This window comes from Malaclemys terrapin, chromosome 16, assembly GCF_027887155.1.
Source record: "Malaclemys terrapin pileata isolate rMalTer1 chromosome 16, rMalTer1.hap1, whole genome shotgun sequence".
Taxonomy (NCBI): Eukaryota; Metazoa; Chordata; order Testudines; family Emydidae; genus Malaclemys; species Malaclemys terrapin.
The window spans coordinates 21,089,736-21,105,705 of record NC_071520.1 but is presented as its reverse complement, the minus strand read 5'-3'; the positions used below and the strand labels follow the sequence as shown (position 1 = coordinate 21,105,705).

The following is a 15,970-nucleotide window of genomic DNA, read 5'->3' as shown; positions in this document are numbered from 1 at the left end:
CCAAACTGAAGATGTAAGAACTAAGCCGAAAGTTGCCATCCCCTTTCTCTCTCCCCAGCAGCCTGAAGAACAAGAGAGGAAGTCTTAGATTTTGTTCTTGCTGCAAAGACAATGGGAATCCTCTCTTCTGATAAATACCATATTACATGGTGCAGCTGCCAGAATGGACAGTTGAATTAATATGCAAACTAGATACCATTAATTTGGGCTTGAACAGAGACTGGGAATGGCTGGGTCATTACACACATTGAATCTATTTCCCCATGTTAAGTATCCTCACACCTTTTTTTCAACTGACTGAAATGGGCCATCTTGATTATCACTACAAAAGTTTTTTTTTTCTCCTGCTGACAATAGCTCATCTTAATTAATTAGCCTCTTAGAGTTGGTAGGGCAACTCCCACCTTTTCATGTTCTCTGTATGTATATATATCTTCTTACTATATGTTCCATTCTATGCATCCGAAGAAGTGGGCTGTAGCCCACGAAAGCTTATACTCAAATAAATGTGTTCGTCTCTAAGGTGCCACAAGTACTCCTGTTCTTTTTAGGTATTCTCTCTCTCCCTCTGTCTCCTTCACACCATCTTGAAGCACCCTGGAGCAGATAATTGCAGGCAGACTTCCCTATGCAATATACAAATCCAAGAGAGAGCTTGCCGGAGACTCCTTGAGTAGGAGGAGTTGGGGGAAGCAGGAGGATGCAATTAGCTCCATCCATGTTTCCTGTTTTAGAATTTCTCAGCCATTCTGTACCATAGTTTCTTCTCTTTCTCATTAAATGCATTGCTAATTAAATGACCGCATGTTTGATCTTGCAGCAGTGAGTAGATAGTAACCATTCTGCTTTCTCCCTGCAGTTGCTGGCTTTCACTGGAGAACGGCGCAATCTGGGCTTTTGTGGCCCCGGCATTGTTTGTAATTGTGGTATGTATACTTGCTGCTACCAGCCTCTCATTGCACATGCGCTTCAGTCCCACAGTGCGGTTTTACTTGAAGGCACAGGCCTAAATTCCATCCTCCGTAACACTGGGCAGCCCCGCGGAAATTGATGGTATTGCATGGTGTCGGTCTGAACTATTTTCTTTCTGTTCGTTCAAATGCCCTCATTTTACTTTGATTGTCCTGTTAGTATTTGTTTAGGTGAGTTGATTCCTACACTGTTAATTTCACTAGTCCACAGTGCATGTCTCCATGCTGATAGGCCTTAAGCTGCAACAGTCACTGAAATTCTAATGGGAAAAATTACACAAAAACCTACCAGTAAAGCCTGCTGTATTCTAAATGTACCTTGTCCCTCCAATCGAATGCTATAGGCTAGATTCACAAAGGGACTGAGGCACCTAACTGCCACTTTAGGTGCCTGTATCCCAGAACCAGACATGCTGGTATTCACAAAACCACTCCTCAGCTGCCGACGAACCCCAAATTCACTTGGCACCTAAGTTTTTGTAGTACGTGCATTACTGCCCCACTTCTGGTGTCTGGATGCCTAAGCCCCAGTGTGATTCAGAAACCCGGGGAAGAGAGCTCTTCCTCCGCTAACTCCCCTGCGGGCCCAAGCTGGGCAATACTCTCTGGTCATGCTTACCAGATTGGTCCCCTCACCTGTGCTCACAAAAATGGCTGGAGGTGGGGAAAGAGGAGGAGCAGGAGGCACGCGCCTGGGAATTGAACAGGGCTCTCCCACCACTCACAGGAGTGCTATAACCCCGGTGTTATGGGATATTCTGATGTGGGGGCTCCCTCAGCCTCTCCCGTTGAAGCTGTGCCACCATGAGAAAGACTCCATAGCCAGGTGGTTAGAGCACTCGCCCAGGATCCAGTCCCCTTGAGCCAATGACTCTTTTATCCAAAATGGAGCAGAGTCTGGGGGAGCCTCACATCAGACTATCCATACCCCAGTGCTTAGGGCACTCACCTGAGAGGCAGCAAATCCCTGTTCAAATCCCTTTTCCCCCTCAGGTAGAGGCGGGACTTGAAGCAGTCTCCCGCTTCCAAGTGCTCTAATCACTGGGCTAAAAGTTATGAGGGAGGTCTACCGCCACCTTGCAAGGAATTCCTTAGGTACCTCCTGACTCCAGGAGAGGTTTCACAGCTGAGACTCCCAAGCAGAGGAAGGTGTGTCCCTCCAGCCGGGATTTAGGCACCAAACTCCCTGATAGCAGTGAGGCTTAGGACATGCCCCCTCTCCTTGGCATCTTCCATGGGCTAGCTTAGGCAGCTACCTCCCTCAGCATGCTGGCTTTTGTGAAACCCATTCTTAGGCACCTATTTCCCTCCATCCATTGCATAGGAAGCCTGAGAGCTGAATTCAGGATATGTGAAGCCCAGTCATTTTCTAAGTGCCTAAAAATTAGGCATGTCTGCAGAAGGACCTGATCCTAGCACGCTGACTCTGATCCCATTCCAACTTTGAGGCTGGTCAGATTTGGATCCAAACTTCTCAGCTTAAGTTCCTCTCTCTAAGATGAATCCAAAGCTTCTCCTCCTTTGAGGAAACTTGGGTCCAAATTCAAACTTCATGGTTCATTTCTATGTATGAAGTTCCATAGCCAGAACCTCAAAGTTATTTAGGTGCCTACCTTCAAAACAATGGGATTGTTACTAAATTGTCCTTAGTGTTTATGGGACCAGTGGTCTCATTCTTACTCATACGAGTTATTCACATGAATAATGATTTTCAATGTGAGTAATGGATGCATAGTTAGGCCCTATGTTATTAAAATAGCAATAATATATCTTTTAAATACATGTTAACAAAATATTAAAAAAATGAAAAGTTCCGTATTAGTAAAGTATCTTTTTTCCCTCTGGTTTATTTATACACAGCATAATATGCAGTATTTGAAATAAGAGCATAGCTACAGTACTTTTAATACAACTATTTATTATGAAGCTATGACTAATCAAGTTATAGGAAAATCACAGATACTACTGTATGCAGCTATTAAAGCAATAAAGTTTATGAATTTAAAACCAGAAACTATTTTGTTACTAATAGAAACACTCAAATCAAACTATGGTGGCTTCCATTAAAATCTTTATAACCTTGCCTTTGCATATACATATTATTGCAGTGTTCCATATTTGTAGTATTGTGATTACCTAGGGAATAATGCAAATACCATGGTAACAGTAACTACTTGCAAGAGAATTTATTGGAATTTTAATGAGGACCACTATACACAAAGCATCTCAGATAATAGCTATAAATTAGTACCAGAATACAGTCTTGTGATAATGTATAGCCCCTGTAGAAATAAATGCCTAAGAAACATATAGTAATAGGAGAGAGAGATTTAGACCAATGCCTGGTGATGAAAAGTTCTATCTGGCATTATTATTCACAACTGCTTCTTCAGCTACTAAGCAAGCATCAGAAACAAGCCTTAGTCACTACATAACCTGGGCGAGATTTGAACTAACACTCTAGAGGCGCATGGATCCACGTTTCTCTCCTGAGCCATCCAGTGTTTTAAAATACATATTCAAATGTTCAAAGTAAATATTTATGATCAATAAACAGAACAAAATCTTTGCCAAAATAGTTGCCTGCTGAGTACAGGTTTCTACTGCATTTGCTGGAGGAAACAGTAATATTGTAAATATAAAAGTGAATTAAAAACGTTCAAAGCAGAGGTTATTAATGTGCATGGTTTAAGCCATCATTTATTACGAATGCTAGAACTGGCAAGAGCAAGAGCAACTGCAATCCTCCTTGGCCAATGGATTTGGATGTCCGAGGAGAGAGAGGCGGGCATAGAAAGAAAATACCTGCAACCCACTTATACGGTGGATGCCTTATATTATAGTTCATAGGCCAGATTCTCTGCCCTGCTCTACTCCCTTTGTACCACTCTGGCAGTGCAAAGGGATCAGAGACTGGCTATGTCCCTCCAGCCAGGGATACCCCCAGCTAATGTAGCTGGAGCCTAAGCATCCCCCTACACCACAGGGAGTTGCTTAGGATCCAGCTACATTAGCTGGGGGTGAGTTATTGGTGTGGCCAGAGCCCCAGCTGTTGGATAGTTCTTGGGGGACACTTACCACCTGGTGGAGATCAGAGCAGCCCCCACATTGCTTTTAATTCTGAAAGGGTCAATGGTGGGGACATTTGGCCAAAGATACTAGAGGCAAACCTCTGCTCTTATGAACAAGTGTACTAGGATCATTAACGAGTGTGCAGAACAGACAGCTCTTGGATTTTTAAATGCCTCATCAAAAAGATCCCCACACAAAGCAAACTACAGGGCATTGAGTTCCTGCACCTTAGAGGGCTGAGTCCCGGCCTTCACTAATATTCAAATCTATTGTTCTTAGCATGCCTGGGTGTTCCAAACGTGGGGCTGTGCGCCCTCAAATCCCATTGCAGTCAGTGGGGTTTGGGGGCACTCAGCATATTGCAGAAATAGGTAACAAATGACTAGATTCCCACCAGTGGAGTTCTGCGGAAGGTACCATATGGCCTGCATGTTCCCCTTCCCTGTAACCGTGTGTTAGAACTCTACAATGATATGAGATTCAGGCTGTTCCTTCCACTTTGGAATGGAACATCAGGCACTACAGTTTAAACGCTTGGTGAAGGAATGGCTTGTTAAACCAGGCCCGTTACATTCAGATGGCTGCTTTGGGTACATCTGTCGGTTGTAATGAATTTAATCTTTCCAGAGAAGAGTGCAGGTTCATGACTCAGTTACTGATACACGAATGTATTACAACGGTTTAATTATGCCCACACATTAAATTACAGTGAACTGGTGCTTAATCGCTTTGATTAGTCGAGGAGTCAGGGTTGTTTTCCAGGATTAAGGAGAGCATTACTCCCCTGGAAACTTCTCTACAGCATCATCCTCCGATACTGTAATCAATGAGGCCTCTAGGACTCCTGGAGTAGGGTTGTGGGATCAGGACAATAATGCAAATGAGAAGTAGATAGAAGTATGGTTACTCTAATCAATAGGTTTGTGTTAAAGGCCTTACTTTGATTTTTAAGTGATGAGTCCAGATTCTGGGCCATCTTTGCTGTTGGAGAGGGGCTGAGTGGCACCGTGGTCCAGGAGCTCATGCCACTTTCCTGCATGGACACCAGCAAGGGGTCTGCAGTGGGGACCTGCAGGAGACAGCAAGATGGAGAATGACTGGAGCATACTGGCAATGCCAAACTACACCTGTCCCCCACAAACTGTGCCTTCTGTGCACATTAAGGGAGCACAGCACAAAAATCATGCCTCCATTATTTCCCTGGTGGAGCAGCAGAATGGGGGCATCAATTTTACCATAGCGGGCTAGAATAGCAAAGGAAAGTTCCAGGGAGATGCCCCCAAATGTTGCTGCACCTACAGAACCTCCCACCCATTGCGTTTGAAAGTGAGCATTGACACAGGCCAAGAGGAGAGCTGCACATACAGCAGGTGCGGATAGTCACCAGGTTCACCACATCACAGCATTTTACAAGCATTTAAGCTCCTACAAAGGGCTTGATTCACTCATGATAAACTAGAGGGATGGCAGTTCCACTGCTTTCCTCTAGTGGGGCTGCAGCCAGGGATCTGAATCAGGACATTTCATGGGCAGTGTAGCTCAGCCCGTCTCCCACTCACTCCATATGCTGTGAAAAGTCCTAGGGAAGTTAATAGTGATGGAAGTGCTTGCTAGGACTCTATAGACATTTAACAGGCAAGGTGAAAAAGCTCATGTCTCAGTTTTACAAGCTTGGTATGTTGACGTGGCAGAAACTGCCTCATACCAACAGCTTAATGATGAGATGAATGGCATAGCTGAAGAATCCCATGTGATAGGCAGAGAATTTCTCTCTCCTGTAAAAGGAAAACACAGATGTGCAAGTGACAGGTAAGTGGGTGGCAACGGGTGGAGAAGAGTTGGGGGAAGAGCCCTGGGCTTTGTTTTCATAACAGGTTCATTTTTTTTCTTGCGTGCTGTAATTAAAGCTGACCTAAGCCCAGGTGTAGACATCGCCATGTTGATAGAAGAATTCTTGTCTTGACCTAGCTTCTGCCTCTTGGAGAGGTGGATTTACTAGAGCGACGGAAGAACCCTTTCTGTGGCTTTAGTAAGTGTCTAAAGTACAATGCTGCAATTGTGCCCCTGTAGCATTTTTAGTGTAGAGAAACCCATAAAAAATGGTGAACAACTGAAATAATCCAATAATCAAATTGTTTTCTCATTGGCTCAGCACTTGCTGTCTTGCTGTGTAGGAAAGGTGAGGCAATCGGCATAATCAAGTCCTCCTAAGGCCTAAGCGAATGCCCAAAGCAGTATTAAATACAAAGGGGAAGATGGTGAAGAACTTACTCTCGGGGTGAACTTTGACATCAGTGGCACTATTCGTCTGAGTAATTGCTCGCCCGTGTGAATTAGGGCTAAACTACCTGGCCCTAACTTTGTATTTGTTACACAGTATTCTTGGCAGGACAAGTTATATTCTTATGTGGATTCAAATATTTGGAGAAAGAAAGAGCGAGCCAAATGGAGGGAGAACAAATGAACTGGGGTATTGTTCTTATAATAATTTGCAAAATATTCCAAATCCAGCTCAGCCCAAAAGAGCAGCAAACTGTGCCAGCTGAATATTCTACTTGAAAAACCGATTAATACCCTAGGGGCTAACAGCAGGGCTAACTTGTGTTTTAAGTGTGTGTGTGCGCGTGCATATTTGTATTTAGTCATCCTGTTATTTAGCAGCAAAAGCTCTTTAAGTAGCAAACTAGCCATTAGCTGCCTGAAATGTTGTTTTGCTAGGAAAGCATGGCTTAAAAGGCAGTACTTAAAAGCCTGACTGCTCCCACCCACAGGATTTCCATGGTAGGGGGCTTCGGCAGAGGAAAATGGCATATGGGCAATCATTCCCCTTTGCAGCCCCCTCCCCCACGGACTGGGAAGAGGTGCCTCTCTCCCCAAGATCTGTGCAGCTCCTAGGCCTCTGCCTGCCCCAACTTCTGGTTCATGAGCAATGCAGAGGCAGTGGAGCCACGCTACTAAAGCTGCTTCCACCAGGAGCTGCCCCCTTAAAAGGGAGTTATGGAGTGATGGGAGTTACCTGTGTTAAAAGTTAACAAAGCCTCCAGTAGTTTCCCCATAAAGGCAACAAATCAACCCACCACCTCCCACACTCTGCCCACATGTGGAATCGCAGACCCAAAAAGTGCTCGCTTTAGGATTTGAGGCAAGGGACATGAGGGGATGGTGCCATGAAGAGCTGTAAGGCACCCCTTTAATCCCTACATTTTAGGCCTTTAAGAACATGAAGAAACCTCCATGCAATATCCTGAAAATATCGAGCTTTGCTATTAGCTCTTTCTACTGATTTGAAAAGCAAATTAATCTTTGTCAGACTGTGCCCAAGGAAACATCTCTCCAAAAGAATCTGTATATTTGGAACAAGGTAGTAAAGACTTCTGGCAGACGGCTTTGTTCGTTATCAGCCATCTGTCTCCTTCCTGTGTTTTCATACATATGATAGAATTAAGGCAATTCTAGTGAAAACCAAACTCCTGTGCGTACTGTGTGATGGGCAGTAGCAAAGACATTGAACAGACCAAGAAGGTAGCAATCATGCTGGGGAAAATTTTGGACAGTAGTTTGCTGGTTCTTTATGTTGCTTTGCCATAAATCGTTACTTTCCTAGGCTGATCACATCCATCCCCAGTTACAAGAATTTCTCTTCAACAGCAATTTTGTAGATGAGTGTGCATATCTGAGTAAAAGATCATCCCAACAAAGAATTCTGTCCCATGTTGACATGGGCTAATTGCTTTTTCATTAGTGGCCTGGACATGACATTCCTTTGGGAATCGGGGCTCTCATCTCACCATGCAATCCATGCCTACGAATGGTACTTCTTTGTAAATACTAAACACTGAAGGCAACTTGCTGACACACTCATGCTGAATAGTACCTAGTACCCAATTCTGTAACAACAACAGCTAGCTCTTACACAGCACTTTTCATCAGTAGGTCTCATAGCAATTTACAAAGGAGGGAAATATCATTATCCCCATTTTACTGATGGGAAAACAAAGGCACAGGGAGATGAAGTGACTTGCTCAAGGTCACCTAGCAGGTCAGAGGCAGAGCTGAGAACAGAACCCAACATTCCCAAGTCCCAGTATAGTGCCCTGTGCTGCAATGCCTCCCTCCACGGACTTCAAGGTACTCTTTATTATGAGTAAAGGAGCACCTAGGGGCCAGAGTCTGCTAATCACAGATCACTCAGCGGGCCCAATGTTCCACTCTTGTTCTCATTACGTAGTGCCTTGCTCTGCAAGTAGCCCCACTGATTTAAGTCAGTCTGCTTGTGGAGTGGGGAGGCAGAAGTTGGCCCCTAACGCTTAGAGGCCCTGAAGCAAGAAGGCACTTAAGCATATGCTTAACTTTAAGCAGTCAAATAGTTTCACTGAAGGCAAGCATGTGCTTAGGTGCTTTGCTGGATGGAGGCACAACTGAACAACTCTCAGGAGTTGAGCTTCCTTAATTTTATCCCCATCAGTGCCTGAGCACTAGCACTTTTTCTTTAAGTTCCTTATTCTTTTTTCTACTCAAAAACATGCAGCATTTTTGAAAGAATTAAACCGATGATAAGAAATCAAATGTGAAAAACTAAAGCTAGGAAAGACAATCAATAAGGGTCTGATTAGACCTTTCCATCAATGCTTGCTTTACTGTATATCTCCTCCATTCCCAACTCTTCTGCCATGCCCTGACCTGTGATGCAGAACTCCCATGTGTGAATCCTTCTAAGCTACACTCATGAAAATCCAAAGTAATTCCCTTTAAATCAATACAATGAGCCCACAATTGGTCTGGGGTAGCTGAGAGCAAAATTAGGCCCCTTGTTCTTCCAACTTTGAACATCCATCTGCTTTAACGGATTAGCAGCATATGGAAATGCAGAACATCCACTACAGATTTCCCAGGTGATTTAGCAGTGGACCTCTGCCAGAATAACTTGAGATGTTAGTGTTACTATTAATGATGTTGCGATGGCAAGAAAATTAACTCATCCCCAGAAAATACATTAAAGCTAAGGAGGGGTGAATCTGTTCAGTTAACCCCCTGAAATTTTGCTTGAAACTCATGTGAAACCTAAAAGAGTTTGTGTTTTAAAGAAGCTTAGTCAATGGATTTAATTAACTTAATGTATTGGAAACTTTTTTTTGAATGTGTCTGCACCTTCCAGGGTCTGTCCTAGAGTGGCTGCAGAAGTCCCAAAATGCCAGGCATAAAGCTTTGTTCATGGAGTTTCTGGACTGCACAAGAGAAGCAACAAAAATCTAATGAGATTTGGAGGGAAACTGGATGAAACACAAATAAATTCAGATTAAAAATTTAGCTAAATAAAGGAAAGAGCCTGTTTCTGCCATATTTCCAGCCCAGTGTTGTAGACCTGTATTTCAGATGAACAACCCTCAGATCATTACCCACCTCTAATTGGAACCTAAGCCCCATTCCTGCTCCCATTGTAGTCAATGGCAAAACTCCCACTGACTGAAAAGTTATCCTTTTCTGCTGTATTTGTAGAATAAATTATTTTAGAGACAGGATCCTGCAGTTAAGCCACCCCTAGATACCTGTGGGAGATTTGACAAAGGGTTGCAGTATCAGGTCCTGCAACAGCAGACATTCCACTGCAATTCCAGTTGTGGGGTCAAGCCCTTGCTTGCCTGTTGGGGACCCCTTCCCTTAAACAGAACTACTTGCATGACTAAGGAGTGCAGGATGTGGCCCATATACTTCAACTTTTCAGAAATTGGTCCTGGGAAAAAAGTCTCATGAAAAGAGAAAAAGTGATGCTGAAAGGACTTAGAGACAGCCTGGGTTGCCTTTGTAACTGTGGTCCCAATCCTGCAGTTTTCACTCAGGTGAAATGTTCTTCAGCCTTATCCAAAGCTCATTGAAGTCAACGGGAGATTTGCCATGGACTTTGGTTTGCCTGCCACTCCCATTCACTTTTCTTAGACTAGCAGCTGCTCATCACCGCCTAGGATTTGGCCCATTGACTTAAATTCGGGCAAAACTTCCATTAAAGCCCTGTAAATCAGGAGAGCTGGCTGTTGTTATTAACTGTGTATTTTAAAAAGCAGTATAAGCAAGTTCCTGAATAATTATAAGGCAGAATAACTGCAACTGTGAAGCCAATTCTGGCCTTTCAGAAAAATAAGAAATAGGAGCAGCATTCAATTCCCGTATCTAAACGTTTATTCCTCTAGCTTGAACATTCTAATATGTGAGGCTTCTGTATGTGTGTTTCCTCCCTCATATTGGGTTGTAAATCTGCAGCAATTTTAAGGTTGTGTTATTTTGTAAGGTAAAATACAATGGTGTTTTATCAACCCAACATTCTCCTATTCATATTGTTGACAAGGTATTTAAGCCAGATGTCAAAAAAATCATTGGTGGAACAATTCAGTGGCTGTATTTCAGTTTCATATTATAATTGGAGTGCAATTGCTTCCATACTTTGCTTGCTAGCACATTAGATATGAACTTCTTACTTTATTAATCTGTTTATTCAGGCTAGATGTGAACACTAATTTCCCAGAATACCTTATCTGCTCTAAAATGACTTCTTAACCTTCTTGCACAAAACTCATTTCCTGATTTAACCCAGTGTTTTGAGAGAGCTTTCCTCCCCTGAGTATTGTAAGCAAATCCAAACTGGAGTGCAATTAGGCTTTAGGAATATTGAACATTTCAGCAGATGCAGGGTACAATGCAGTAAAATATGGAACTGTGGAAATTTAAGAATTTCTTTGCTAATTTTATGATGGGTTTTTATTTTTTGTAGTGAGGTCACAATGTTCTCTTGCTATGTGATAGCAATCTCACTGACATATAGCAAAGGGGACATGGTGACAGTGACTTCACAGGAGAAGATTAAAGAACTAACATTTCAGAGGTCCCAAAATATCAGTGAAGTTCAGACTTCAAATAGTTTCTCATTTATATACAATTCTGAAACTGAAATTCAGCTACAAATGCTAAACATTCCATGTTTTAGAAAACAGGTTTTGTTTGCATTTGCTTTGAAAGTGCAGTCTACTGGACTTACTCACACCAGTGGTTCTGATAACTGGATCGTATGGTCCATATTCAGTCTGGGCTCAATTCTGCCAGGTGTGGAGAATTTTCTGATTGATCCCACAACTTACATTGAAGCTAGTAGAAGTTGAGGACTCTCTGCTCTTCTCAAGGAACAGTCAAGCACCACTGGGGGAACAGACCCTTTTCACTGAGCCCGTACCACAGCAAACCTTGCATTGGCTACAGTGGGAATTTTGCTCGAGTAAAATCTGAATAAAGACCTTAGCCATTGGCTTATTGGCTTCAGTTGGACTCTCACATGAATAAGAGCAGTACGATTTGACCCTGTGTTTGTGTGCAAATATATGAACTAGAGATGGGGGACCAAAACAATGAAATCCTTAACACATGCTGAAAATGTCATCCACGATTAAAAGTAAGGATATGCAACGCGAAGGGTTTCGGAACAGATGGAAACAGCTTACATTAAAAGGTAACTAGAACTGCTTCAGTGAATGGTATACATGTCGCATGAAAAGTAAGCTGCTCATGACTGCCCCTTACAGCCTGATAAATAAAAGAAAATTGTATTTCCAAATGATGGGGGAGGAGTCAGGGAATGTCCAAATTCCTGTTGAATAATATTCAGACTATTATCCAACTCCAGGGAGCTGGACCAGGATATTTGTTTATGAATGAAAATGGTGCCAGCTTTCACAAGGAATTATTCAAATGGCTCTAGATCCAGTCCAAAGTGGGATTCTTGATTTCCTACTACCCGTCATCCTGCAGTAACGATGGGCCAGATCCTCAGCCGCTGTGAATAATCATAGCTATGACTGGACACACAAGCTGAGGATCTGCACCGATGTGTCTAAAGTTGACAAGAAACAGGGCTTGGGAGCACCGAAAGAAAAGATCTTGAGAAGCCTCAGTGGTCATTACACTTTAAAAATCTTAAATATTTTCTCATTCTAAAAATCATAATTAAAGCACATATGTACAAATAACGACTTCTGCTCATTTTGGGGTGAAAAATAATTAGTAGCAGCCACTACAAACTGCATCCTCCTCCTCCTCCTGTTCAGACCTATTCTATTCTTCTTTCTTCATGGTACTTACTCCATGGTCAACACCACACACTGTAGTTAGGGTTGCCACCTTTCTAACGGCAGAAACTGGACCCCCAAGGCTCGACCCTGCCCCTTCCCCCAAGGCCTCATCCCTGCTCCACCTCTTTCCCCAGGCTCCGCCCCACCCCACCTCTTCCCCCCCGGCCCTGCCTTGCACGCCGCAGCCTGTGAGCAGTCTGGCCCAGGAGGTGGTGGCGGCGGCTTTGAGTTGCCACAGATAAAAAAAATGGACACCGGGGCTTGTCAAATGGCACCCGGACACACAAGCCGAAACCCGGACTGTCCGGGTGAAAACTGGACAGGCGGCAACACTAACTGTAGTTGGTGTATGACTTTAGACTAGAAGGGGGAAATGTACTTTCCCTGCCTCCCAGCTCTCTCTCAAAAAGCTAAGGTCTTTTGACAGCAAGAGTGTCCCTCCAATAGCAAAGCTTCCTCTTCCTTTTCTTCACCTCTGACTCTCGCGGGGATGACAAACAATCCTTTGTTCTGTCTTTCAATGTCAATCTTTTCAAGATTCCCTGAATTTCTGGTGGGAATTCTTTTCATTACATGGATGTTTTTCTGCTGGGCCTGACATCAAATGCAGCACGCCTTTTGTGTAAAGTAGAGTTCAGGCTTAACATTTTTTCCTTAATTCTATTTCGAAATGTTCTCATGCCAACATTGCAAGCACATTTTGGTAAGTGGCAAGAATTCAGCACTGAAATTCTAAAGGAAGATGCTTTCTAAAACACAAACGCATACACATTACAGTTTTCATGGCAAGTTTGTCAGCTACTGGTATAGAATAGGGTTTTTTGGCCTTGCAGTTTTGGTCAAATCCATACTTCTGATGATGGGATGCAAAGTTTCTAACTAACTAATGGTCAATTCTCATTCAGCACATCTAACCCGGATCTCAATTTGCAGATAGTGAATATCCATTATAAAAACAAACAACTGCCCCCCCCCCCCCCGATAAGATGCTTTAAAAAAAAAAAAAGTGGTCCAGATCCTAGCCCCCCACTTCTACTGCTTTGTGGGTTTAGGTTTCTTAGAATGTCCCCTGCACAGGGGAATTTGTGGGTGGTACAGAACTGCTACAATGGCATCTAGGGGGAAAGAGTACAAGCTACCAGAACTATCCTTGGGACCACTGTCAGCCAGGCCTAAGTAAAAACAGACCAAAATTATAGCCCTATGGTCGGAAAGTTAATATAAAAAGCAAAAGTTATCCTTTTCTGCTGTATTTGTAGAACACAAACTCAGTGCACTTTGCATCTCTGACATATTCCATGCTCATTTCCCTGCCTGAGTCCAGTTTTTTCTTATTTAGGTCAATATTGGCATTCTCATTGCTGTCACCCGAGTCATCTCGAGAATCAGCGCAGACAACTATAAGGTGCACGGAGATGCCAATGCATTCAAGTAAGTCATTCTCATTCACATTACTTTGCAATAAGAGAATCACCTAGAACTATGTTATGTCATAGATGGATATATCATGTGCTCATCTCCGTACATTGGTAGGATGACTCAATAGGAAAAAAAACCAAACGGTCACAGTCAGCAAGTTAACCCCCCATTTTAATGCTGCCACTGAGCAACTGCTGTGGAAGGGGGAGCAGAGCTGGAATTAACCCCTTGTTCACCAGGAACTAGGTAGTTTCCCCTACCATCCCATCACAATCCCCTTCACATAGCGACTCATGATTGTGCCTTCTACTTTGGTTTCTTTCCCCTTAGAGAATAACTACATTCAAAAGTACATTGCACAGAATGCAACGATCATTTAATTAGTTTACACTGGACTATTTCAATACCCCCAGGCTTTCTGAGGATTATCCTTGATTTTGCCCCTGACTCAACAAAATATTTAAGTATGTGTTTACCTCTAGGTCTATCCCTGTTCAGAAAAGCACTTAGGCCCATGCTTAACTTTAAGTTTGAGCTTAAGTCCTAATGCTCATATATCAAAGCAGTTTACACACTATAGTAGTGGCCTTTTTGATGGCCTAGCCAAAACATTGCCTTAACCATGTGCTATATTAAAGTACCGTCCCATTGACCGAAGTTTGGAAGTGACACTTTAAATTAGCAGAGAGGTAGCTGTGTTAGTCTGAATCTGTAAAAAGCAACAGAGGGTCCTGTGGCACCTTTAAGACTAACAGAAGTATTGGGAGCATAAGCTTTCGTGGTAAGAACCTCACGAAAGCTTATGCTCCCAATACTTCTGTTAGTCTTAAAGGTGCCACAGGACCCTCTGTTACTTTAAATTAGATATGTCTCTGCTATCTGAACACATGGAGCCAATTCTAAATTCTAAACTTCAATCCAAGCCCATGGGGTTGCACAAGTGCAGCTGACAGCAGAATTTAGCCCACTGAATTTAAGTGAAACACAGGAATGTCTCTATGGTCTGTACAATACTGTATCTCCTAAACATGCTTTCCTCCAAATATAAAGAGGGCAGACTGAAAGATTTAATGTGTCTATTACTGAGTCACTCTAAAAATGTGTTGACAATTTACTTTTTATGTTTCTGAGCCATGATGCACAGAACACTTAGGATTTGGTGCGGCTATCCTGAAATTGTGACAAGAGTCATTTTATGATTAAATTACTCACCTAATTTTTAAAACGCCAGCAACTTTCCAATATTGGTGGCACTGATCTAATTAAAGTGAGTTAAGTTATTGTATATCTTCTGGAGTGAAGGGAAAAACAGTAAATATGTCTACACAAAAATCTATAAGATAATTATTCTGTAATGAATTCAAAACACTGGAAATTAAAATGACTGGTGATTCTAGCCTGGCTGAGTCCCTGTGACCTTCAGAAACATGAAGGAATTACAGTACCTAAGGAGAGAAATGGCCATCTCTGCCAATGACTATTTGTATTTTCCATTAGAGCTATGAAAATAAAGGAACAGTCTCCATAAATTAATACAGGCTATAAAGATACCATTGAGTACCTAGATACTTTGGTGACTGGTCAATATATATTGAGAGAGAGAGAGAGAGATTGAGAAAGAGATTGATTATGAATACCATAGAAAGATGTATAAATCAATACATACCATTGGTATCTTTATGACACTTGTGAGCAGTGCAGATGGAAGCACAGTGAAGTGCAAATGAGTAGAGCTTAAGGTCCGTCGTTTAAATAACACTAGGGACAGAGTTAGAATGCCTGACACACAGACCGAACCTGTGATTTTTTTTCTTTGTCCTGCTCTAGGCCATTTTGGGGTGTGGCCATCCACGAATCTGTGCATCCAACCTAAGTCTGCCTCTGCCATTATCCTTACTGTTAATAGTATGCTGATGACATAGATCATTATTTCTTATTAATTTTTCAGTATCCCAAACTGTTCTAGGCACCTGGCAGCACAGACAAAGATGCAGTTCTTTCTCAGAGCAGCTTCTAAGCTTATTTATTATCATTTGTGTGGCAGTGGCATCTGGAAGTCCCAGTCAGAGACCAGGACCCCATGGTGCCAGGCACTGTTAAAACTGAACAAAAAAGCCCCCAGAGATCTTACAATCTATTTCAGACCTGACATAATGAGGAGGATTTAAAAAACAACAACAACAAGGAGGTGTGGCAGGAGGATGCAAAGCAGTAGGATCATGAAGTTATTCAGTTAAGGACTGTGTATATCATGGTAGCACAACTCTTCAGTTAAGTATAGGTAAAATAGATATTACAGAGGCAGGGTAGGTGAGGTAATCTCTTTTATTTGTCCAGCTTCTGTTGGTGAGAGACACATTGGTCCAATAAAATATATTACCTGATGTTCTGTTTATT

The 15,970-nt window shown here is 42.6% G+C and overlaps 1 protein-coding gene and 1 long non-coding RNA gene across 3 annotated transcripts in view; one reads left to right on the top strand and one right to left on the bottom strand.

The window, feature by feature from the left end:
• Positions 1–15,970, top strand: part of ADGRD1 (adhesion G protein-coupled receptor D1) — a 251,438-nt gene that overhangs the window by 193,282 nt on the left and 42,186 nt on the right. For both annotated transcript variants that reach the window (XM_054006447.1, XM_054006445.1), the window contains 2 exons: positions 860–926; positions 13,494–13,585. In XM_054006447.1, the coding sequence (XP_053862422.1) occupies positions 860–926; positions 13,494–13,585 (159 nt within the window). The remainder of the gene's footprint in view (positions 1–859; positions 927–13,493; positions 13,586–15,970) is intronic.
• The window catches only part of LOC128824673 (uncharacterized), a 178,668-nt gene continuing 167,682 nt past the window's right edge, over positions 4,985–15,970 (bottom strand). The window contains exon 3 of the long non-coding RNA XR_008442522.1: positions 4,985–5,112. This is a non-coding gene — a long non-coding RNA (uncharacterized LOC128824673). The remainder of the gene's footprint in view (positions 5,113–15,970) is intronic.